General features: G+C 45.6%; 1 protein-coding gene across 1 annotated transcript in view; it reads left to right on the top strand.

The window, feature by feature from the left end:
- Positions 1-25,267, top strand: part of LOC114363167 (E3 ubiquitin-protein ligase-like protein poe) — a 63,035-nt gene that overhangs the window by 6,989 nt on the left and 30,779 nt on the right. Inside the window, exons 12-41 of the mRNA XM_028318814.1 lie at positions 298-464; positions 1,052-1,217; positions 3,096-3,274; positions 3,741-3,897; positions 4,416-4,519; positions 4,608-4,751; positions 4,925-5,140; positions 5,499-5,686; positions 6,909-7,089; positions 7,347-7,452; positions 7,686-7,839; positions 8,156-8,381; positions 10,093-10,311; positions 11,396-11,566; positions 12,226-12,374; positions 12,456-12,595; positions 12,817-13,018; positions 13,090-13,133; positions 13,631-13,784; positions 14,846-15,010; positions 15,523-15,671; positions 15,746-15,852; positions 16,159-16,373; positions 17,025-17,200; positions 18,126-18,338; positions 19,033-19,197; positions 19,623-19,817; positions 21,076-21,260; positions 21,699-21,860; positions 22,894-23,026. Of these exons, the coding sequence (XP_028174615.1) occupies positions 298-464; positions 1,052-1,217; positions 3,096-3,274; positions 3,741-3,897; positions 4,416-4,519; positions 4,608-4,751; positions 4,925-5,140; positions 5,499-5,686; positions 6,909-7,089; positions 7,347-7,452; positions 7,686-7,839; positions 8,156-8,381; positions 10,093-10,311; positions 11,396-11,566; positions 12,226-12,374; positions 12,456-12,595; positions 12,817-13,018; positions 13,090-13,133; positions 13,631-13,784; positions 14,846-15,010; positions 15,523-15,671; positions 15,746-15,852; positions 16,159-16,373; positions 17,025-17,200; positions 18,126-18,338; positions 19,033-19,197; positions 19,623-19,817; positions 21,076-21,260; positions 21,699-21,860; positions 22,894-23,026 (4,932 nt within the window). The remainder of the gene's footprint in view (positions 1-297; positions 465-1,051; positions 1,218-3,095; positions 3,275-3,740; positions 3,898-4,415; positions 4,520-4,607; positions 4,752-4,924; positions 5,141-5,498; positions 5,687-6,908; positions 7,090-7,346; positions 7,453-7,685; positions 7,840-8,155; positions 8,382-10,092; positions 10,312-11,395; positions 11,567-12,225; positions 12,375-12,455; positions 12,596-12,816; positions 13,019-13,089; positions 13,134-13,630; positions 13,785-14,845; positions 15,011-15,522; positions 15,672-15,745; positions 15,853-16,158; positions 16,374-17,024; positions 17,201-18,125; positions 18,339-19,032; positions 19,198-19,622; positions 19,818-21,075; positions 21,261-21,698; positions 21,861-22,893; positions 23,027-25,267) is intronic.

The following is a 25,267-nucleotide window of genomic DNA, read 5'->3' as shown; positions in this document are numbered from 1 at the left end:
TTAAAATTGGATTCAATGTCAACCACAGAGGCTTTTCATTGAAAAAAAATAATATTTAGACCAATCACTGGACAGAATTTATGATTGAGTCTATCTGGGATTGAATCGAGTTTAGGAGTTTAGAGCGTTGTTTTGCAATACGGATCTCAGTCTCCTTCGTTAGTTCGTTCGTTTCAGTCGAAAAGACGTCCACTGCTGGGCAAAGTCTCAGTCTCCTAATCTCCTTTTATTCATTGAAGAGACAAAACGACGCCTGATAATTTAAAATTTTGACAATTTTCTTTCTTGTATCAACAGACAGCGAACCCCTCTTCGGGTTATGGTTCGAATCGACCCTGGTGGCGCCAGATATTACTGACAATAGCGGACTAGTCCGCGCTGCCGCCAGCGACAGTCAAGATGCGAGCGACACGCCCGCGCGCGCTCACCAGGCCATAGTGCCGGATAAAGCTGAGCCGTATTCCGTGAGTAATAAATTCAAATTTCCTGCACCTGATGTCGTGCCCTGAGTGCCCAAGCAACTGCACTCAGGAGGATTTGATGAGTGCTGCTGACAACGCCACTCTTGTGGCGGAGTTTTTGGCTGACACTGTGTAGGTTTGTTGTCGACACGAAAAGAAGAAGAATTCAAATAGTTTATTCAGTACATAGGCCCTTTCCAGGGCACTTATACACGTCCCAAATATAGCTTACCCTACCACCACTTCGGGACAACATATGGGCTGGTGCTGAGAAGCAGTGGCGGAAGAAACTCAGTCACCTTTGTCAGTATATCAATAAGTTTTATTACTGTTCGGGAGTAGTATTGTTGGAATCGACATTCGTGGCGCTCGACACGGTCAAAAGCTGACTAGTCCGCGCCAGAGGGTTTTGTGCTCGTACACTTTCAACCAGATTCTGGTAATCTTCATAAATCGGTCGTATTATCCAATATGAAAATATTTTCGCTTAGAATCTTTAACAGCCTCACGGCATGTCTGTTTCTGTCGCTCGCTCAATTTATTCTTAGTTTAGTGCCTATTTTTAATTGGGTATTCGATGTTTGTTCCAGTACATAACACTGGCTACTGAAGTATTCACCCTGCTCACTGAGGAGATCATCAGCGAGGGCGCAGAGCGTCTCGGCTCGGGCTCACTACAATTACACGAAGCGCACCAGGCGTTGCTAGCCGCCCTCGCCAAGGATCTGGACCGGGAGACCGCGAGGACTGATACCGGTATGTTATGTGACGTCACAAGCCCGTAGGCAGCTAGTGTTCACTCTGCTCACTGAGGAGATCATTAGCGAGGGCGCAGAGCGTCTCGGCTCCGGCTCGCTGCAGCTACACGAAGCGCACCAGGCGCTACTGGCTGCGCTCGCGAAAGATCTGGACCGAGAGACCGCGAGGACCGATACCGGTATGTTCTGTGACGTCGCAAGCCCGTAGGCAGCTAGTGTTCACTCTGCTCACTGAGGAGATCAACAGTGAAGGCTCAGAGCGTCTCAGCTCAGGCTCGCTGCAGCTACACAAAGCGCCTGGCCGCGCTCGCCAAGGACCTGAACCGAGAGACCGCGAGGACCGACACCGGTATGTATTATGACGTCACAAGTGCGTAGGCAGCTAGTGTTCACTGCTCACTGAGGAGATCAACAGTGAAGGCTCAGAGCGTCTCGGCTCGGGCTCGTTGCAGCTACACGAAGCGCATCAGGCGCTACTGGCTGCGCTCGCGAAAGATCTGGACCGAGAGACAGCGAGGACTGACACCGGTATGTTATATGACGTCATTAGTGCATAGGCAGCGACAGTTTTCACCCTGCTTACTGAGGAGATCATCAGTGAGGGCGCAGAGCGTCTCGGATCGGTCTCGCTGCAGCTACACGAAGCGCATCAGGCGCTACTGGCTGCGCTCGCGAAAGATCTGGACCGAGAGACCGCGAGGACCGATACCGGTATGTTCTGTGACGTCGCAAGCCCGTAGGCAGCTAGTGTTCACTCTGCTCACTGAGGAGATCAACAGTGAAGGCTCAGAGCGTCTTAGCTTAGGCTCGCTGCAGCTACACAAAGCGCCTGGCCGCGCTCGCCAAGGACCTGGACCGAGAGACCGCGAGGACCGATACCGGTATGTTCTGTGACGTCACAAGTGCGTGGTCAGCTAGTGTTCACTCTGCTCACTGAGGAGATCATTAGCGAGGGCGCAGAGCGTCTCGGCTCGGGCTCGCTGCAGCTACACGAAGCGCATCAGGCGCTACTGGCCGCGCTCGCTAAAGACCTGGACCGGGAGACCGCGAGGACTGACACCGGTATGTTATATGACGTCATTAGTGCGTGGTCAGCTAGTGTTCACTCTGCTCACTGAGGAGATCATCAGTGAGGGCGCAGAGCGTCTCGGCTCAGGCTTGCTGCAGCTACACGAAGCGCATCAGGCGCTACTGGCCGCGCTCGCGAAAGACCTGGACCGAGAGACCGCGAGGACTGATACCGGTATGTTATAATAATATGACGTCATTAGTGCATAGGCAGCGACAGTTTTCACCCTGCTTACTGAGGAGATCATCAGTGAGGGCGCAGAGCGTCTCGGCTCCGGCTCGCTACAGCTACACGAAGCGCATCAGGCGCTACTGGCCGCGCTTGCTAAAGACCTGGACCGGGAGACAGCGAGGACCGATACCGGTATGTTCTGTGACGTCACAAGTGCGTGGTCAGCGAGGGCTTAGTAGTTAGGGCTGACAACTGCACGGGAAAGGTTTGGGTTGCGATCCTACAGCGCCTATTCAGTCCTGTAATTTTCGTGATAACTACAGTTCTACACCGTTTATATGAAACCCTTATTGAGATGAAGACTGAGATGAAGCACGTCTAATTTTATTCCCAGTTCCCCTCATTCGACCAATGAATCTCACTGAGTGAGTAATTGTCATATGTTAAACCATGGGTGTACCCAGCTCTTATAGCGCTTACCGACGTATGTAGCAGTAAAGTTTCCTAAATTGGTTGTCTACATAGTTTATACGCTGTATTGTTTTCCTTGTAAAATAAAATAAAATAAGCGTATATGTTAAGCTATTGAATAGAACAATTATTATTTGTACATGATTATCTTATTATTCCCACCAGGCACAATCTCATCCTGCTTCGGCGCGCGTCTAGGCGGCCTCTACGGCTCGTTCAGTGCCTCGCTAGTTCGCTACCTGCACAATCTAACAGGCGCTCCCGCATTTGCCTCGCTGCAGCCGGCATTACACCAGCAACTGGTCGCTGTCGGCTCTGACCGCACCAATATGACTCCGCTACAGGTAAACTAATAATGATTTTGGTTTTAATTCTCTCTGACTTAAATTAACCTACTTCTCAATCCTTGCGATTAAAAAAAGACTTGCAACTTAGGACACCAATGTCTAACGGCAATATTTATTTACTAAACTAGCTTTAGAACAGTTATCAACAAGATTGCTACCATGTACCTACCTTTTACGAGCCTCCGATATTTCGGCAAAATAAAAAGGTACATGGTAGCAATCCCTTTGATTACTATTTTAATGTTAGTAAAACTTTAAAACAAAATTCTCAACTTCCATTGACAGGGAAGTAGATTAGGGAATACCTACTTATGTCTGACGTCATACAAAATCTGCTTTATCAGCTATTATTGGTTAGCATTAAATGGTTGCCAGTCTTTTTGTCTCCGTTAAGCTGGCTAACAAGGCGTTACAAGCCTATCGCAGAATTTTCCAATTCAGTCTTTATTCCCTTTGTGTTTAGGTTGGACCTCGCGTGGTGAAGTTACTGGGAGGCATGGTCCTCAGCAAAGCGGCTGCCGAACGCGAGAATAGCATCCTAGCTATGTGGCACAAGATCGTCAACACGCTGCAGGAGTGCGCGCTCCAACCGCTGCCTTCACAGGACCACGATTATGAAGGTATGATCGCCTTGAAACACATTTAGCCTAGGCGCAGACTTTAAGTTAGCCGATAGTTGGGCCCGATTTTAATTTATGAAGAATCGGCCAAATCAAATCGGTGTGCGCACTTCCATACATGCCCATACTGATTAACTGCCCGACTAGACTATCGGCCGACAAAATATCGGTGGTCCGCGCCTAGGCTAAGACACCCCGCAAACTACAGAACTTTATTCGGCCGATAGTTGTATAAAGAATCGGCTGATAACAAATCGGTATAAACTATGCGCACTTTCATACATGTTCATACCGATTGACAGCCGGGGCCAGTAGTGGTTTCTTAGTGTTATAATATTAGTTCCACTGCATAGGCTTTCCACTCATTGGGCCAACGATCTGGTTAGCGTCCCAGTACCTGAATATGGGCAGGGCAGGACCGGTCCTTGAGCCGTTGTCTAGCAGTGGACGGCATTAAGTTGAAAGACCGAGTATTAGTTATTTTACTATTTTATTAATTTCACTATTTTATATTGCAGATCTGAATGTGGAGCACGCCCAACTGTTGGTGTACTTATTCCATTCGTTGACGCTCATGCAAAAGAAGTCTGTCCTACTTATGACGTCTAACGCTATTATCAAGGTATGAATGACCTGTTCTTACACATTTTTCTTTGATTACAAATTATTATTAATTTAAGCATGTTTTTTACTTTCTTCTTTCTGTTCAGGTGGTAGAAACTTTGTCGATAAGCGATAGAAGACGAGCGACGAACTTGGCGCCTCACCAGTTGATGCTGACCACGAGACTGATGCTTCTCTTGGAGTATCTTATGAGACACTTGTACGATGCACCTCAAACTCTGCTGCAACAGGTATAAAGATGAAAATGCTATACCACTTATCCATGACTCAGAAGAAACGAAATAGTTTCTTAGACAAAGTCCTAACTTCGTGTAACCTTACAGATCGAGTGGAACACCTTATGACGTTCAAAATAAACCAAATTATTTCTTAGACAAAGTCCTAACTTCGTGTAACCTTACAGATCGAATGGAACCTTGTCATAGCGCCCGGACTCGCTCAGCCTTCGAACGATCCGAACACAAATGGTGCCAGGGTGATGACAGAAAATGGACAGATGAAAGCGCGCATCTACTGCGAAGTGCCGTACATCGAGCAAGCTTACAGAGAACTTTCGCAAGACGAAAGCTCGATGAGACCCAAGTTCTACGCTCTGACTAATGCAGAGATCAACAACCAGGTAAGCCAGTTGTAAAAATCGAGAATGGAACCTACAGTCTGTTGCATACTAAATTCCAGTGAGGACAATCGCTTTTGCATCACTAGGTTAAAGCCACTGGTGAAACAAAGGTCTTGCAGTTACTCGCAACTAGTAAGCTCAAATTGGCTAGCTCAAATTTTTATTTATTTAAGGATAGTACACAGCACAATATCAATTTAGGTTATGAAATGTTTTAGTAATTTTTAAGACAGTTGTTGTGAATCGAAGTGAAAAAAACAATTTCATAGCCTAGGAAAGATACTGTAAGTTCCTAAATCTGAGTTTACTGGCACTTCACCGTCCCTCACCGAGATTTAACCACAACTTAAACTTGCAGGAGAACCCCAAATTCGACGGACTAGCATGCAACTTCGTGCTAGGCACACCGCACAAGCTGAAGTATCCTCTACTGCTGGACGCTTTGCTGGCTCTACTGAACTCGTCGTGTGTTTGTGACAACCCGCTGTACCAAACAGCGCCGGCTGCCCTGGCCGCCGCTCATTACTGCTTCCAGACTGCTTGGAGGTTGGTAACGTTTTATAATATTTTACAATTCTTCCCGAATGTACGCGAACGTCTAACTAGGCGATGGTTAGAAATCGACCATTGCTCGTCGCAGTTCCTCACGGGACATGGCAACTTTAAACATAAACTTCACGAATTCAAACTAGTTCCGTCTCCTTTTTGCGAGTGTTCCACTGATGATGTCAGTCATGAGCAGTCTGCCCATCATATCTTGTGGGAGTGTGATCTTTGGAAACATGAACGTGATATAATGCTTAATTCAATACAACATACATCTGTTTCCGCAATTTATTACACCGATCTTGTCGCGACAAGGAAAAATTTCCGTGCTTTTAAGCGATTTTGTGAAAAATATTATTGGCAGGTAGTTGCTAATTGCTCATAAGATAGGCCCCCTTAATTTAATTTATTGTCCGTGGTGCATAATCTTTTTCTTAAAGGTTTTAAACCTTTGTTTGTCACCTGTCAGCCGCTTTGCAATGGAGGGAAGTCGAACCTTAATTTCGAACTCCTCCTATGTTCTTCTGATTAATTTCGTTGCGGGTCCAATGACAGTTTAACTTTCCCCCGGGACAAACTTGACCTTCATTGGTTGGGTTTTTGTGGCGGTCAAGCTGTAGATCCTGGCTACACAGGAGTTGCAGTGGTGGGAACGAGAGGTGGGAATAGTCCCGAATATTTTCACTTTATTTAAAAAAGCCGTGCTATGTGACTAATGAAGCACCATCTCTTCTGATTTATGACCTTTTTATGGACATCACCTTTTTGTAGGAAACAAGCGCAAATGTGCATCGTGGTTATAAATCACGGCAAAGTCGTTGTATAAAGATCATAACGGAACATTCAGAAAAAGTATACAAGGCGACTAAATCTCGGGTAGCTCCCCAAGTAACATTTCAGATATTACACCTGACTACGAACAGAATCTAGTTTTTTTGTATTTATGATTATTATTTTCGACATTTACGAAGATCAGAATAAATAGTTAGAGTAGGCGCACACCGTTGATTTTTCGTCGGCCGATGGTTTAGTCGGGCAGTTGATCAGTATGGGCATGTATGGGAGTGCGCACACTACGCCGATTCGATTTGGCCGATTCTTCATACAAATTAAAATCGGGCACAACTATCGGCCAACTAAAAATCAACGGTGTGCGCCTGCTCTTAAGATCGTGGAATTCTAATTCTATCAAGTAGTAAATACCTACCTACTTTCACCACAGGCTAGTTATCAGCATGCCGCCGGCCACTCCTCACATGGATAAGCTTCAAGCTGGCACGACAGCTGATCTTCCGTCGCCGCTGCCTTTGCACGCAGTCATCTGGGCGCCGCGCGCAGATAATAAAAAGGTCTTCAACCCCTGGCTGAAGGACGCGCTCGTCAAACAGGGAATGTACACACAGGTAAGATATTGTTTAAGTAACTGGAACGAAATAATACATAATAAAGTCTGAAAAGTTGCGTACTAATGTTTTGCACTGAAGTGCACTGACTCACGAGTTATGAACTAGCTATAGACGGAATTTGAATCTTGGCCTTGCTATGGCTATAGCCGGAATGTAAAGCTAATGTACCATAGCTTCATCACTTAATATCGATTTATTCTTTGGCAAAGAAATGTATGATCAAGACAAGAATTAAAATTGTTTATTTGTTACAGTATGCTGAAAACTTGCTTGCCGGCGTAAGCGCGTCTTGTGACAATATGAAATACACCGCGTGGCTCGCATCAGAATCTATCAAACACTTGAAAGCGAATATTACTAGTAAGTCAACTTTATTATACAACTATATCATCTTTCAGAAACGTCACTTATAATTATCATTTAAAATATATCCTTAGTTAAAACCTAAATCATGTCAGTATCTTTACCCTTTAACAGTCCTAACTAATCCAATTTTACATTGTTTTGGACTCTAATACAAGCGAATAAGGTTCAAAATATGGTGGGAATTCCCACAGTCGTATAAAGGATTAAAAAGAGATTGATTTTTATAGCAAGCGGACTTCCTTCGCTCTTGGACGTGATATCGTGCGACTCGGCACTCGTGCGGCTGAAGATGTGTCTTGCTGACACCACGGCTGCGACTGACGCCGCTCAGTTCATGCCAGACTTACTCGATCTTATGGACACGATGATAGAATGCTGCCGGTAAGTCATACATGTCAATTCTTGTGTTGTTTTGTTAGAAACGTTGCGTAAAATGCTAATAAGGTCGTGATCGTGACTGCTTCAAAATAATACTGAAATCTTAAGCTTGAATTGAGTTTTAAGCTGATATTGTATATTATTATGCAACATTTAAAATATGATTTTGTATAGTTACTAATCGGTGTATTTCAACAACACCGTCATCCGACATCGAGAAAAAAATCGCGACAGCTACCAGCGAGAGTTAACTCGCTAGAGTTACAGTAATGCGGATAGAATTTGTTCCCCAACATTAAAGTCTCAATTCATTTAACAGCGTTAGCGCCTCAGCGGATCTAGAAGGCGCTCCCGAATCCAGCAGCCAGGCGTTCTCGCCGGTGTGGCACGCGATACTCAAAGTCTGCGGCGGCTGGGGCGGCTGGAGCGAAGCCGACGGCGGCGGGCCTCCTTTGTCCGCGTGGTTACGTGCTGACTTTTCACGCCAGGCGGCCACTGCGCTCGACCACATGTCGTCACCTCCACCGCTAGCTTGCATCAACTTGGTGAGTCACTGAGACTAGCCTAAGCTTCGCTAGGGCGGCTGATACGAGGCAGATGGTGGCGGGCCTCCCCTGTCCGCGTGGCTACGAGCCGACCTGTCGCGCCAGGCGGCCACAGCGCTCGACCACATGTCGTCTCCACCACCGCTGGCTTGCATCAACTTGGTGAGTCACTGATACTAGCATGAGCTCGGCTAGGGCGGCTGAAACGAGGCAGATGGTGGCGGGCCTCCATTGTCCGCGTGGTTACGTGCTGACTTCTCGCGCCAGGCGGCCACAGCGCTCGACCACATGTCATCACCTCCACCGCTAGCTTGCATCAACTTGGTGAGTCACTGATACTACCATGAGCTCGGCTAGGGCGGCTGAAATGAGGCAGATGGTGGCGGTTCTCCACTGTCCGCGTGGCTACGTGCTGACTTTTCACGCCAGGCGGCCACAACGCTCGACCACATGTCGTCGCCCCCACCGCTGGCCTGTATCAACTTGGTGAGTCACTGATACTACCATGAGCTCGGCTAGGGCAGGTGAAACGAGGCAGACGGTGGCGGTCCACCACGCCGCCGCTTGCTTGCATCTACTACTTTTATACTGCGATTCAGAATCACTCGTCACGTAGTCTCCAGAATCACCGATCACAGATTTGTCCGGTTATTTGAGACTTTCCCCGCCAGGAGGAGGGGCCACTAAAACCCGAAGGAGTCCTCCGGAATCCAATGTAACGAGCTGCGAATTATTGTCTTAATTTAAACATCGTCCACGGTTTCGTCTCAGGCTATGACTTGCTCTCGAGTGAGACACTCCGGTCTTGAGGAGACTCAATCCCCTCCTCCACTTGTTTTTATAGAGGTTTTCTCCTCGATCCACTATACAGGGTGGAAACGATAAGTGATCTCACTCGATTATTTCTAAATTATACAAGATATCAAAAAACTAGTTACTGATCCTGAAAGTGCTTCATGAGTTCTATCAAATGGTATTGATAATAGGTTACAGAACAAACTGGATCTATCCGAAAATTCAATGTTTCCAGCTTCCATACATTTGGTAAAGTCACATTATTTTAAAAACTACACATGATATCGTAAAACTGATTACTGATTCCAAAAGTGCTGCACAAGCTCTGAGCTTGTGCTTTACTTGCTATAATATTGTCAAGAGATGAGTGTCCTGACTGTGGTAGTACTAAATGTATGGAAGAAGGAAACATTGAATTTTTGGATAGATCCCGTTTATTCTGTAACCTAATCAATACAATACAATATTAGGTTACAGAATAAAAAAAACAATGTTTCCTTCTTCCATACATTTAGTACTACCACAGTCATGACACTCATCTCTTGACAATATTATAGCAAGTAAAGCCTAAAACTAATGTTTTCCATGAATAATTTTAATGGAGGTATACAATTTACGAGTTTATTTTAGGAGTTTATTATTCAATAAAAAAATTACACTTCTAATATTGTGTGTCTGGCATACATTTAGTATGGAAGCTGGAAACATTGAATTTTTTAGACAGATCCAGTTTATTTTGTTACCTATTATTGGTACCGTTTGAAAGAGCTCATGAAGCACTTTCAGGATCAGTAACCAGTTTTTCAATATTTTGTATAGTTTAGAAATAATCGAGTGAGATCACTTAACGTTTCCACCATGTATAGGCCTTGTGTCACCCGTTTACCTATTTATTATCAACATTTTTATTCCACAGGCATTCTACGCGTCGCACATCATCCCATCAGAAAGCGCAGTTCTAAACCTGGTCTCCTCCCACTGCGAGCTGATCAGCGCCAACAGCAAGTACTCCATCGGGCCGTCGCTGATGATGCTGGCCTACTCCGCCGCGAAGCTCCTGGAGGTGGGCGCCGGCCGGCTGGCCGAGAGCCCGGAGCTGACGCAGAAGACGCTGGACCTGATCATACCGGCGCTGGTGAGTGCCTGTTGTATGTCAGTTTAACAGAGATCAGATACAAAGACACCTGGTCTCTCCCACTGCGAGCTGATCAGCGCCAACAGCAAGTACTCCATCGGGCCGTCGCTGATGATGCTGGCCTACTCCGCCGCGAAGCTCCTGGAGGTGGGCGCCGGCCGGCTGGCCGAGAGCCCGGAGCTGACGCAGAAGACGCTGGACCTGATCATACCGGCGCTGGTGAGTGCCTGTTGTATGTCAGTTTAACAGAGATCAGATACAAAGACACCTGGTCTCTCCCACTGCGAGCTGATCAGCGCCAACAGCAAGTACTCCATCGGGCCGTCGCTGATGATGCTGGCCTACTCCGCCGCGAAGCTCCTGGAGGTGGGCGCCGGCCGGCTGGCCGAGAGCCCGGAGCTGACGCAGAAGACGCTGGACCTGATCATACCGGCGCTGGTGAGTGCCTGTTGTATGTCAGTTTAACAGAGATCAGATACAAAGACACCTGGTCTCTCCCACTGCGAGCTGATCAGCGCCAACAGCAAGTACTCCATCGGGCCGTCGCTGATGATGCTGGCCTACTCCGCCGCGAAGCTCCTGGAGGTGGGCGCCGGCCGGCTGGCCGAGAGCCCGGAGCTGACGCAGAAGACGCTGGACCTGATCATACCGGCGCTGGTGAGTATATTATTTCAGAGATTATCAGGTGTTAGCACTTGGTATGCACTTGACACAAGCTGAAATGAGGACCTTTTTGCTGCTGCAACGCCGCCTTAGATTTTTCTGTTCTGTTTGGTTGGTGGTAGGGCTTGTTCTAAGTCCGTCTGGCTAACTCTTACCTAGTCTGTCGCCATAACAACAATGTTAACAGCATTGTTGTGTTCCGGCAGTTAGAGGTAAGATAGCCAGTTCCTCCGTGGTTGATGAGGATTTCGGTTCGAATAATACATTTCTTCATAATCTTCACTAATTTAACCTATTATATTGATATTTGCAGAACTGTTTTGTAAAAAGAAATTGTCACTTTGATTGTTCAGAATTAATGTTCCTGCGTGTCTTACAATTCATATCAAGACTTCAATCTAAAATGATCTTTATGTCGTAGACGGACGGCCGCCTGCACTTCATGACCGGCCCCCTATCCGTGACGCTGAACACGCTGGTGCCGGTAGCGCAGCGGGCCCAGCAGCTGATACACGAGCACGTGCTCAAGGTCACGTACTCGGTGCTCGTCGAACATCTACAGCCGGCCAATGAGCGCACCTTGAGGCATATAGTAAGACAGCTCTGAAAATTAGCGTTTGGCTGAAAATAGCCCTAGTAAGAAAAATGGCGTCCTTTTAGCGAAAACTGCCAAAAAAAAAAGTATGGGAAACGTCACTTTTGAAGTAAGCAAACGTGTCCTCGCCGAAAACATGCTAAAGTTTTCGGTGGTTGCCATGGCGATCGCCATTTTGCTAACAATTTCTAAACAAGCGCTATTTTCGGCCAAATGCCCCCATTATTAAACTACTTGTCACATAATTTTGTCCTTTAAACTATCAACTAGCTGTCCCCCGACAGACGTTATCCTGTCTTATGAATGTTTAATATTTTCCGCGCAACTTTCGTTTTTCTTTTACATGAATCTTCTTCTGACAATAACAAACAGAACAAAAAAGAATTAGATAAATCTGTTCAGCCGTTCACGCGTGATGCGATGACCAAGGGAAATGGGCAAACATTTTTCTATAATAGATGAGTAATGAATAATAAAAGATTAAATTATACTGAAGAATACATCAATGAGGAGTGACTTGATATATTGAGACCGCAAAGCAATATGCCCGAGCTAACTAAAAATTCCGCTTTATTCATCAAAATAATCCAGACATCTTATGGGATGTCTTTGTGACGTCACTTAACCTTAGTTATTAACTATCATATTTATGTCAGGTTAAATACTGGGAGAAAGTTCTGGATCGCCCATACGGAAGACTGGCTTACGAGAACGTGTTTGCTGAAAATACTCCATTTTTCTTGGGGAAGGTTCTACTGTCCGCACCCAACTGCAGAAAATTTGTTTCAGCTGATAGAGTTATCAAGTAAGTTCATGTTTTTATATTGTTTTATTTTCGCCAATTTATTTTTGGATTTCTTTTAAAGACAAGTGTTTATTATCCCAGGCTCTTCGTCAAGATCTTCAATGGATGTGAGAGCAATGAGCTTAACAGCGCTCTCTGCATATCCGTGTGCAAATTCATCGGCGTGGCAGACCAAATGAGTCTGTCCAGTCTTCTGTCTTACATCTGCTTGAGAGCTCCTAGTAAGTATTGAAATATTTTGCCTAAAGCGGTCTCTTTATGAACTTTGTCTTATGCCCTTTTTCAACCATCAATCCCTAATTTTAAGTGACATAACAGGAATTTTGTTGTCAAAGGGGTCATTTCAAAATTGGGGTTTGATGGTAAAAACAGGTATAAGTAAAAAAATTCTTTGATCATGCTGTAACCTACTCGAATGCCAAACTCACCTCGAACGACGTAGTTTTCATCCCAGTTAACGACACGCCGACGGAGACGGAACTACTGACGCCCACATCGTCAGCGCCAGAAGCGGGAGGCAACCCTGCTTCGCTTGCGCTGCGGAACGCGCTTCGAAGCGTCTTCCGGACCGACAGCTCGGCGACGCAACGCAACGACACGCCCGCGCAACGCAACGACCCGGACTTGCCTGTGTTTGATACGCCGTAGGTTGACTTTCATAAACCAATCAAATTTTCACAAAATTTCAGTTTAATCAATGTAAAATGTTTTGCAGATCCCCAGCGCCACGTGCACAATCAGATACGGCTCAACAGTCAGGTAAATGAAAGTTTTATATAGATCGTTTACACATAAACCAGACACTACCGACTTCGTTAAATGTACAGTCGATAGTCCATCAGACTTTATATTTTTGTTGCTAAATAAAACCAATTACAAATTCATAAGATGACGCAGTATTTAGCTTGACTTGCTTTCGACTGAGGTCGTGCATGTTTTGTCATTATTTTTCTACATTTAAACGATTTAGGCCCGATTCGACCAAAATTGTATCCGAATAACTCCCGGTCTGGTACATTGTCAGTTTCAGTATGACAAATATGTCAAAACTGACGATTTATTCTGAGATCAATATTTACTCTTGTTTGGTCGAATCCACCCTTATGTAAATAGCAGTTCCCCATAAAATTGTTTAGTCCTTCACCCTATAATTACCCATTGAGACCTGTAAAGTTTACCTTTTCCTCTCTAAATATTTCACAGTAAAATAGCCTTTATTTGCTTCCATCTGATCCTATTTTCGTTTGTCGATGTAGAAAGCTGCAGCTGGTCAGATGGCAGCAAGGAGAGCGCCGCGGCCGCGCCGGCCGCCGCTCCGCCTACTGACAACTCTCCGTCGCCATTGTCTGACGCAACAGATAATAACGCCGCACTGCTCTCGGCTCTGTGCAAACACATTGTGCAGCACTGGTAAGTTTTCGAATTCAATTTAGCTATCACGTGTTACTACTTTTCACAAAAATGAGGCTCCGTGTTCAAAAATATCATCATCATTTCAGCCATAGGACGTCCATTGCTGAACATAGGGAGCCAATGATTTCTGCAATGGCCGGTTGGTGGCAGCCTGCAAACATCGCCTTCCTGCTACCTTTATGAGGTCGTTTTCCATCCACCTTGTGGTTGGATGTCCTAAGCTGTGTTTTCCGGTACGTGGCCTCGATAGCCTTGATGTGTATATTGATCATCTTAGGTGAAAAAGACTATATGTTAAGCGATATGCTTGTAGTTCCTATGTTGTATTTCTTTTTTTTTTAATTGTTGTAGGTCGTAGTTCAAATGTCGAAGGGCTAAAATGTAGGGGCTGTGTGTCTTGTGTGCCTCTACAGTAGTTGATGTTGGATGTTGTTGTAGTTTGTACCTATATAATTGTATCTACGTCACGGAACTGTCCGATTCCGTAGAGAGCGCGGAGCGTTTATTACACTGAATTATATCTAAAGTATAAAAATTAAGTAAAACGAACAGAAAGTAGGTTGCGCGCGCTGACGCTGTCAGCACATTTACTGAACAACTTATATGCCATGTACTTGCTCGTACACGTTGCATTCGTGAAATCAATATTTTTTCAAACGGTAGATATTTTATACAGGTGCTGACGCATGCGCACTCATTCTTGTTAGTGCATAACTTAAATGTTACATGTGTTAAGTCACACTCAAGCTTTTGGTATACTTTTTACCCTTAAATCCTCGTGCCAAAAAGTGTTATAATTTTTTTTTAAAGATTAGCAGTAATTTGTATTGCACAAATGACTAATAGTCCCGTTAGCCCCTCGTGATAAGCTAAGCATGCTTGTGTTACGAGTGGGCTCACCACAATAGTCGAGGGGCGGTAGGACTCGCACCCGCGTTCTTCGGATCTCTATCGGCTAGTGCAACCCCTTTACCGTTCGGTTATCGTGGCTTTTAAAGTCGTATCAGGATCCTCGTGCCAATCTTATCAATATTGAACCGTAATATTTGTTACTACAGTAGTGAGGAAGTAAGTGAGCGTGTGCTGTCGACGCTGATCGTGGTGTGCGGCGAGAGCGCGTGCTCGCCTCTGCTCCTCCGAGAGATGTGCCGCCTGGCCGACGCACATTCCGGCGCCGATCACCGCCAGCTGTTCCCGGCTGCAGTGGCCTGGCTCGCCACCTGGTGAGTGCGCGTTTAAATATATNAAATATATCACTAAAACATACTTATTTAATTCTTAGCGTTAAGAGTTGCATATCAAAAACTAAATTCTAAGTTGTAAATTGTAATTTGAAAAAATGGAACTGCTCAAGGCAAGCGAAAGAAAGGTCGTGGGTTCGATTTTTTTAAGTTACATATTTATAATTTACAAGATAAAAACGTCATCTGGTAACTTTAAGAAACCACTGCAAAAGCTACTTCTTTATTACTTTATTTATTCTATTAGTTTTGACTAGAATTGACTTCTTTTGTTGATGTCTATTGAAATCAATAAAAGAGATACTGATACTTATCTATATCTACTCGATACTTCATCGATACATCAATATGTAATAAGGAGGAAAATAGATCCTTATTGGTACTGGATTCCTGCTACATTGATTGAGATGAAGATATAGCATTCTGTATTTATTTTAAAATATAAGTTTTTACTTGTTTCTTTTGCGACCACTTACCAGATGTTTTTTTTTCAGTGTTGAAACCCTGAGTAACCATGAAGTACTAGAGAAATTGGAAGAAGGACAGGTAGACGGCAACTTGGCGCCGGCGATTGAGTCTGCGTGCGTTCTGCTGTCGTATCTCACCGACGCTTTACACGCCATCAACACAACGCAGCCTCACAGTTAGTAAACTTATGTTATTGTAACAGTTAATAAAATTAATGAAGATTCAAATAAACGTGATGTTACTTTTTAGCATGGCGTTCTGTCAGTCCGACGTGGGAATCCCCTTCAGACTTAGGATTCGACTTGGACTACACGGATGAACAACAAGACGACGACGACACAAGCGCTGACGATTCTGTAAGTTTGTCCAATTTTCTTTTAGCTTATGCTCCTTTGTTGTAAGGTTATTCTTGACCGTGTACCGAGCGTTTAGATCATAACAAATTAATAACATCAACGCAGTTTGCTGCGCACGCGCCGTTGCATAAATATTACATGACTAGCGGCTGCCCGCGACTTCGAACGCGTGGACCTCGTTTAATTACTAATAATGTTGTAGTCAGTAGTTTTTGCGTGAAAGAGTAACAAACATCCAGACATCCACACAAACTTTCGCACTTATAATACCTATTAGTAAGATGTTCTTCTTTTGTTTTGTTTTAGGACGAAGACGCAATGCTTCAGTACAAGCTCTGCACTTTCACGGTGACCCAGCGCGAATTCATGAACCAACATTGGTACCACTGCCACACTTGCAAGATGGTGGACGGAGTCGGCGTTTGTACCGTGTGCGCTCGCGTCTGCCACCGCGGCCATGACGTGTCATACGCCAAGTTCGGCAACTTCTTCTGTGACTGTGGCGCCAAGCCCGACTCAAGGTGAGAATGGCATCTAGTGTGTATAAATTAAAACTTTAGAACATGTTTCGTGACACCCAAAGTTACCAAAAAGTTCCCAACGTGTCTTTATTACGATTGGAATAAGGTCATGTTGTCAACTTTTTGGCCACTTTAGGTGTCCCTATTTGACGCTGACGCTGACTGTACTTTTTACATAGATTTTTATGTTATACTAATAATTTCGATTCTGAGTTGTGAGAACGTAATAGCTAGCTACATTTTTTGATTTGATTGATTTAGTGCCATCCACGAAGATACGCCCCACCATTCATCCTAATCGTTTATAGTTTATGTATGCATGTTTGAGTGTTATCGGTACTCACTTATCCATGAGCGACCAAAAATTGGTGGGGCGCGTCTTCGTGGATGGCACTTCTTTGTGATCTTGTTTGTGAATGGATGGCACTGCTCAGTTTACTCTTGTTTTTATTTTTTTTTCTTCTTCCATTATTATGTGCCACTGTCATGTCTATGTAATTGCCTGTATTTGTGTGATGTCCATTGTAATAAATGTATCTTTCTTTCTTTCTTTCACTATCTATAATCGTGAATATTGAGACCCAAATCTGAGCGAATCCATACAAGGTCGCAGGAAGAACTACTAAGTAATCAATTTTGTTTGTTGTTCAGCTGCCAAGCTTTAGTGAAGCGCTCCGTGGCGCTAGGCGGCGCTCGCGGCGCAGCTAGCGGCGCCGGAGCAGAGGAAGCGGCGCCTGCGCCATCGCTACGGCGTCGCCCTTCAAGCCCCGCCCCCGCCGCCCTGCTGGCCCCGCCCAGGCGCCCGGTGCTCGCTACCAACATACAAGGTAAGTGAAGCGCTCCGTGGCGCTAGGCGGCGCTCGCGGCGCAGGTAGCGGCGCCGGCGCAGAGGAAGCGGCGCCCGCGCCCTCGCTGCGGCGCCGGCCGTCAAGCCCCGCCCCCGCCGCCTTGCTGGCCCCGCCCAGGCGCCCGGTGCTCGCTACCAACATACAAGGTTAGTGCAGCGCTCCGTGGCGCTAAGCGGCGCTCGCGGCGCAGCTAGCGGCGCCGAAGCAGAGGAGGCGGCGCCCGCGCCCTCGCTGCGGCGTCGCCCTTCAAGCCCCGCCCCCGCCGCATTACTGGCTACCAACATACAAGGTTAGTGAAGCGCTCCGTGGCGCTAAGCGGCGCTCGCGGCGCAGGTAGCGGCGCCGGAGCAGAGGAGGCGGCGCCCGCGCCATCGCTACGCCGACGCCCATCAAGCCCCGCCCCCGCCGCCTTGCTGGCCCCGCCCAGGCGCCCGGTGCTCGCTACCAACATACAACAAAATAATTTTATAAAATCCGATTTGTATGAAAAATTAAATAATTAAAATGAAGATATCAAATTTCTGACTTCACCACACCATTTATATGACCATGTTAACATGGGCTAGTGTCGGCTCATATACCCATTTACCTAACACCCTGTATATTAGCCTATACTGTGCCTGTCTATAATGTAACAGATAATTTTTAAGATCTATGTTTTCAAATATCTAAACGCAAAAATTAGCTTATTTAGAGAAGAGCCAGATGGAATCGATATTCTTGTCAAAGTCTTTACTCAAAATCTCTTCGCATAGCGATCCACTGGTTTATTCCACCACACGTGAACACAGAGCAGTTTTGTATTTAGATAATTGATTTCATTTGTGCAAATGTTCTTTAGTATAATAAAATAACGCAGACATCTCAGTATTGGACATAATTTAATATGTTGGTTATCTCCCAGGATGCCGTTCATACCTAGTGAACTACGGCGGCTGGGGCATATGCCTCGAGCGCGTCAAGCGCTTGCTAGAAGCGCTGTGCGGGCCAGTACGAGCCGCGTGCGAGCGCGCCGCGCCCACCGGCGCCCACGGACGCGCCCAGCGCGCGCTGGCGCAGCTGCACTTGGGCGAGAAGAAGTTCACGCACACTGACAGCCTGATGCTGCCTACGCTGGGTATGTGGATTGTAGTCTATTGCTATTTATTTATTTATAAGTTATAAGTTATAAGCTATGAGTTATAAGTGCTACGAAATTTTAAGGCTGAGTGCGCGTATATCTCAAAACTGGGCCCCGATTGCGCTAATTTGTAATGTCCATTTATTCGCGTTTCATCTTCAGTTAAAGCCCGGTCCGTGAGCACGTAGAATTTTGTCCAATGACCCCTAGCTACCCATCCCTATCGCTCGCGCGTAATTATATTGCTATCGCGACTGTGCGACTGGCACCTGCAGTGAGTGTGCGAGCGCGATAGCAACATAATTACGCGCGAGCGATAAGGATGGGTAGCTAGGGGTCATTGGACAAAATTCTACGTGCTCACGGACCAGACTATACACTCTCCATTTCATTCCAGCTGATGTGCAATTCGGTATCGCGGTAAAGTTCACGCGCCTTTTGTAAAGTAAAATTACTAAAACACTGCTAAATGTTTGGGAAGCGTTTGACTCGCGTTTGAGAGAAAGTAGCTGTCAAAACGACACCGCGATACGGATTTGTGAAAAAGCTGATTATCGTTCGTCGTCCAGTCGCGTTGCAGTTGAAATATTTTAGCGCAATCGGGGCCCTCGTACATCGTTATTGGTAACTTTAAATGGTGATGTTGCTTGTGTTTTTCTTCTACCTAATATTTCGAATTACTTCCACACAGGCTCGCAAGAGGGCGCGTTCGAGAACGTGCGCATGTCGTACACAGGCGAGAACGGCCAGACCATCCGCCAGCTCATGTCCACGCACAAGCTGCGGCGCGTGGCCATGTGCTGCCTCGCGTCGCCGCAGGGCCGCCGCCAGCACCTCGCCGTGTCGCACGAGAAGGGTATGACGTCATCGTCAGCATGTACACAGGCGAGAGCGGCCAGACCATCCGCCAGCTCATGTCCACGCACAAGCTGCGGCGCGTGGCCATGTACCAACGCGCTACAGTAGCGCGACTGCATCGCTACAAAAAGTCGCCGTGGGCTAGGGCTCTAAAACATAAACTCTCTTTTTGGATGTAAAAAAAAAGTATTTTTGATGTCCTCGTATCACCCTGGGTTGGAACCATATCACCTAGGTGAAATGATTTGACTAAAGCAGTCGCCTTTGTTCATCCAAGAATTGATTCACCCATGACCCAGGTGAACAAATGCGGGGTGAAATGGTTCCGAAGTGAGAGGATACTAAAAATTCCAACTTCTTCACTCAGGTGTTAGTGAAAAGATTTTCTTTTTTTCGTGTTCTCACATACCCTTTTTCTTATAGGAAAAATTACAGTGCTCCAACTGTCAGCGCTGCTGAAGCAAGCTGACTCGTCGAAGCACAAGCTGACGCTGACGCGTCTGTCGTCAGCTCCGATCCCGTTCACGGTGCTCAGCCTGAGCGGCAACCCTTGGAACGAGGACCTGCTGGCTGTCTGCGGCCTGAAGGAGTGCCACGTGCTCACTTTCAACAGCGGCGGTGAGTGACACTTGAGAATATAGTACTCTGTTGGTGATGCTGAAGCAAGCTGACTCGTCGAAACACAAGCTGACGCTGATGCGGCTGTCGTCCGCTCCGATTCCGTTCACGGTGCTCAGCCTGAGCGGCAATCCTTGGAACGAGGACCTGCTGGCTGTCTGCGGCCTGAAGGAGTGCCACGTGCTCACTTTCAACAGTGGTGGTGAGTGACACTTGAGAATATAGTACTCTGTTGGTGATGCTGAAGCAAGCTGACTCGTCAGAGCACAAGCTGACGTTGACGCGGCTGTCGTCCGCTCCGATCCCGTTCACGGTGCTCAGCCTGAGCGGCAACCCTTGGAACGAGGACCTGCTGGCTGTCTGCGGCCTGAAGGAGTGCCACGTGCTCACTTTCAACAGCGGCGGTGAGTGACTCTTGAGAATATACTGCTCTGTAGGTGATGCTGAAGCAAGCTGACTCTTCGAAACACAAGCTGACGCTGACGCGGCTGTCATCCGCTCCGATCCCGTTCACGGTGCTCAGCCTGAGCGGCAACCCTTGGAACGAGGACCTGCTGGCTGTCTGCGGCCTGAAGGAGTGCCACGTGCTCACTTTCAACAGCGGCGGTGAGTGACACTTGAGAATATACTGCTCTGTTGGTGATGCTGAAGCAAGCTGACTCGTCGAAGCACAAGCTGACGCTGACGCGGCTGTCGTCCGCTCCGATCCCGTTCACGGTGCTCAGCCTGAGCGGCAACCCTTGGAACGAGGACCTACTGGCTGTCTGCGGTCTGAAGGAGTGCCACGTGCTCACTTTCAACAGCGGTGGTGAGTGACACTTGAGAATATTTATTTATTTATAACAACATTTCACTGTCATTACAGGAGATCCCATTGCGACAGTGATATAAGCGCAGTGCTCTGTCGGCGGTGCTTAGGCTGACTCATCGAAACACAAGCTGACGCAGACGCGGCTGTTGTCCGCGCCATAGGTTCTGTCTTCATTCAACTAAGCAAAAGCCTCGAATGTATGGCTGACATTCAATCGAATTTTGGGCTACGTTCGTTGATACACCCCAATCTCATGACATGTGATTTAAAATTATTTTCTTTTCAAAACTCAAATACCAACATTTCTAATCTGCTTTCAATTAGTAATTTTTGCAATAAATTTTTATACGAAACTTGCACCTCCTATGATCGTTTATTCTAGGCTTGTCTCAAAGTCAATAAAATAGCTTAAATGGACTTCTAAAGCATCAAAACTTCTTCAATTAGGTGCCGTAGCAGACCACCTAGTATTGAACACAGCTTTGGAAGGCAACAACTACGTGATCAAGGCGATCTGGCTGCCCGGCTCGCAGACGCAGCTGGCCCTCGTGACGTCAGACTTCGTCAAGATATTCGACCTCAGCAAGGACCTGAACAACCCCATGCACCACTTCTTGGTGCCTAGTGGAAAGGTCAGTAATGCAAATCTCTGTGGAATATTTTGACATTTAGATTGTTTTTTTTATTCGAACAACTTCCGATTTATATTTTTAGTTGATTTTAATTCAATAAATAGTATATTTAGTTTAGGGAATTCATAAAATTCATTTATTTTTGCAAATAGGCTTTAAAAAAGCGCTTTTACACGTCCCAATATTAACCCTACCACTGCTTCGGGACAATAAATGGGCCAGTGAAAAAGTGACTATAACTTCAGAGCTATTAATGCTTGTCAAAAGTGCCAAATGTTACCTAAATTGAATAAAGATTTTTCATTTTCATTGAAGCTACATTTAATGCTCACTAATCGACGCACCAACTGTTCAGCGCAAATGGACTCATTGTCCTCATTGATTCATCTAATATCAACCATAAGGCATTTTACATAGAGATTAATGTTTTGTCTCCAGGTGCGCGACGTGACGTTCGTGAATCAGGACGGCATTATGCACATGCTGTGCATGAGCTCAGCAGGGCATATTTACTGGCAGCCCATGAGCGAGGAGTCGCGCGCCACGCTCGGCACCTTCTACGTCACCAACACGCTGGAAGTTCTTCACCCAGAAATACAGGTGAGATGCGATGAGATACAGATGTGACGTACAAGTACAGTGCCACAGAAAATTGCAATTTTTCACCAATTAACACTACATAAAATGCCTCAAGATTTACCTTGGTGTGATGGTCGTAATAAATTTTACACAAAACCGTTTGAAGGTGTTCGATGTCTTTAGTCAACATTATTTGTAAGTGTTGGGCACTAGTAAGTACTAAGTAAAATTATAGTAGGTAAAATAATAACTATGTGTTACGGTTACGTAATATCTAAGACCCGCCATACACGGACAGCTTGAACCTGTCGACTGCACAGTGAACTGCAGAGTTCTATGGACGCACATGCACGAACCGCTCGAGCAGTTGCGACTGATTCGGGCGGTCGACAGCTAGAAGCTGTCGACCCTGACTGCTTTAAAGCGGTCTGTGTATTGCCGGCCTAAGTGGAATGTCCTAGAGACATGTCTCGCAACACGTAAATGCGTCGCAATATAATTATTGTGCATGGCTCTAGGCAAAATTACAAGGTGATAGGAAATTGTTATCCCACTGGGGGACTGTTTATCAACGTGTATCCTAGGCTTAAAGGCTTCAGCAGACCAAACGCGGGGCAGTAGCAGCGCAGTTTGAATGCGGGCCCGCGCAAGTTGTAATTTGAGAAACTCTTTGAAGTGTGTCACACCAAATTTGAACGCGGGCCCGCGCTCCAACCGCTCTGCGCCGCGCCGCACTGCAACTGCCGAACGACAAACCAGGCGGCGCGGGAGCGGGACAGAAGCGGCGCGAGCGCGGGCCCGCGCTGTTGTATTACTATGGCGGCCATATTAGCATGACACCGGCGGTAGGGCGGTAGCAGCGCGTTGAAAGCCGTTTTCTTATTAAATTTTTTGACAAACGCCCGCGTTCCAAGTTGCAACTGCTTTGAAACTGCCGCTGCCTTCAGTGTGCCTACTGCCGCGCTGCAACTGACCCGCACTGCTTCTGACCCGCGTTTGGTCTGTGGAAGCCTTAAGTCTAACCACTGTCTTTAATATAATGTCTTATTTATAGGATGTCGCCGGATTGGTGGGAGGCGGCGGGGTTTCCATCTACTACTCGCACACTTTGAAGATGCTCTTCTTCTCGTACGCTCAAGGCAAGAGCTTTCTGGCTCCTCTGAACACGGTCGAAGACAGCGTCAAAGGTAAGATCAATCTACTACAGCATAACGTCGCGTCCGTCTTGTTTTTATGAACCATATTTCGTCTAGCTAGGCTATATGCCTAGTTCCTAAACAAAGCCGTAGGATGTTTAGTTGTCTCCTTTATACCTTACTCGCCACAAGAACGCTTTGGCCGATTGTCAATAGAATGTCGAAAACTAAATGTAACAAACTCATTATTGTTCGGGAAGCGGAACTTGTTTATTTGTTTACATATAGTCTAAGATCCCGCTATACAAGGACCTTCACCGAGATGCTTATTTGATGAAACATATTTTATATTCAATTTAACATGTCAATAATTATATTGCTTAAGGGTTGCCTAATAAATTTCAGTCCAGGATATGATTAATTAATCATTAAAAAAAGTTTTATTTTTAAATATTTCATCGGTTTGATTATTAAACAAACTCCATACCAATCGAAAGTATGAAGCCCATAGAATATGCAAACGTTAGGTTGCCTATTCTTTTCCAGTCATAACTCTCGGGTTGCCAGGTATAAACAGGTAAATTGATAGAGCATTTTGCATCGGTCTGATAATTTAATCAAATATAAATGAAAATAAAGATTATTTCATTATGAACACGGTGGTATAGGGTTGCCTGCGAAAAATCAGTCCTGAATGACGGTTGTCGAATTTTGTAAAGTGAAATTAAAACTGAAAGGTGACATTTTTCGAGTAGTTGGCAACATTTGGGAAAGACGAGTTGTATGAGGCGTTTGTGTGTCTTGTCAAGAGGTGTCGCTTGGGTGAAGAAATTTCTCCAGTGTTGCCATGCTTTCGGAGATTTGGTCCAAAAATGTCGAAAGTGGAAATAACGACTTCCGGTCAAAAATTTGGATGACGCCTCCTGCAAAAGGGTCGTACAAATGACATTTGACCATTTTCATCTCGATCACCTGGCAACACTTGCAGCTATGGGGAAAAGTATTTTTTTTCGACATGGGTGTCTTTAAAGTTAAGGACGGACAGAAGGAGATATGGCAGAAAAAATCCAAAAATGGGGTTTGGTCGGTTATACGACCCAGATTATGGGAAAAATCTGAAAATTCAGAAAATCAAGATGGCGACCGAGTGAGCGGTCATTTTGTAAAAAGTTTCAGATTTCTGATTTTTCAAATGCATTTTTTGGTCAGTTGGCAACATTTGGGAAACTCGAGTTGTATAGAGCGATTACGTAGTTTGCTAAGGAGTATCGTTTGGAAAAACAACATTTTCCAGTGTTGCCATACTTTGAAAGATTTGGTCAAAACATGTAAAAAATGGAAATAACGACTTTTGGTCCAAAATTTGGATGACGCCTCCTGCAAATAGGTCAAACTAATGACATTTGACTATTTTTATCTCGATTACCTGGCAACACTGGCAGTTACGGGGCCACAAAATTTTGGGACTTGGGTGGTTTTAAGGAATTGTTTCACGGGATTGGTTTAAGTTAGAAAAAAAGTAAAAATGGGTTTCGGCGCGGAAAATGGTCTAGATTAAGCGAAAAATGCAATAAGTATGGCAACACTGGAAAATGTTGTTTTTCCAAACGATACTCCTTAGCAAACTACGTAATCGCTCTATACAACTCGAGTTTCCCAAATGTTGCCAACTGCCAAAAAAATGCATTTGAAAAATCAGAAATTTGAAACTTTTCACAAAATGGCCGCTCACTCGGTCGCCATCTTGATTTTCTGAATTTTCGGATTTTTCCCATAATTTGGGTCGTATAACCGACCAAACCCCATTTTGGATTTTTTCTGCCATGTCTCCTTCTGTCCGTCCTTAACTTTAAAGACACCCATGTCGAAAAAAAATACTTTTCCCCATAGCTGCAAGTGTTGCCAGGTAATCGAGATGAAAATGGTCAAATGTCATTTGTACGACCCTTTTGCAGGAGGCGTCATCCAAAATTTTGACCGGAAGTCGTTATTTCCACTTTCGACATTTTTGGACCAAATCTCCGAAAGCATGGCAACACTGGAGAAATTTCTTCACGCAAGCGACACCTCTTGACAAGACACACAACACTGGAGAAATTTCTTCACCCAAGCGACACCTCTTGACAAGACACACAAACGCCTCATACAACTCGTCTTTCCCAAATGTTGCCAACTACTCGAAAAATGTCACCTTTCAGTTTTAATTTCACTTTACAAAATTCGACAACCGTCATTCAGGACTGATTTTTCGCAGGCAACCCTATACCACCGTGTTCATAATGAAATAATCTT

Source organism: Ostrinia furnacalis, unplaced genomic scaffold (assembly GCF_004193835.3).
Source record: "Ostrinia furnacalis isolate ACB-3 unplaced genomic scaffold, ASM419383v2 OfSCF0397, whole genome shotgun sequence".
Lineage (NCBI taxonomy): Eukaryota > Metazoa > Arthropoda > Insecta > Lepidoptera > Crambidae > Ostrinia > Ostrinia furnacalis.
This window is presented reverse-complemented; position numbering and strand designations above follow the sequence as displayed.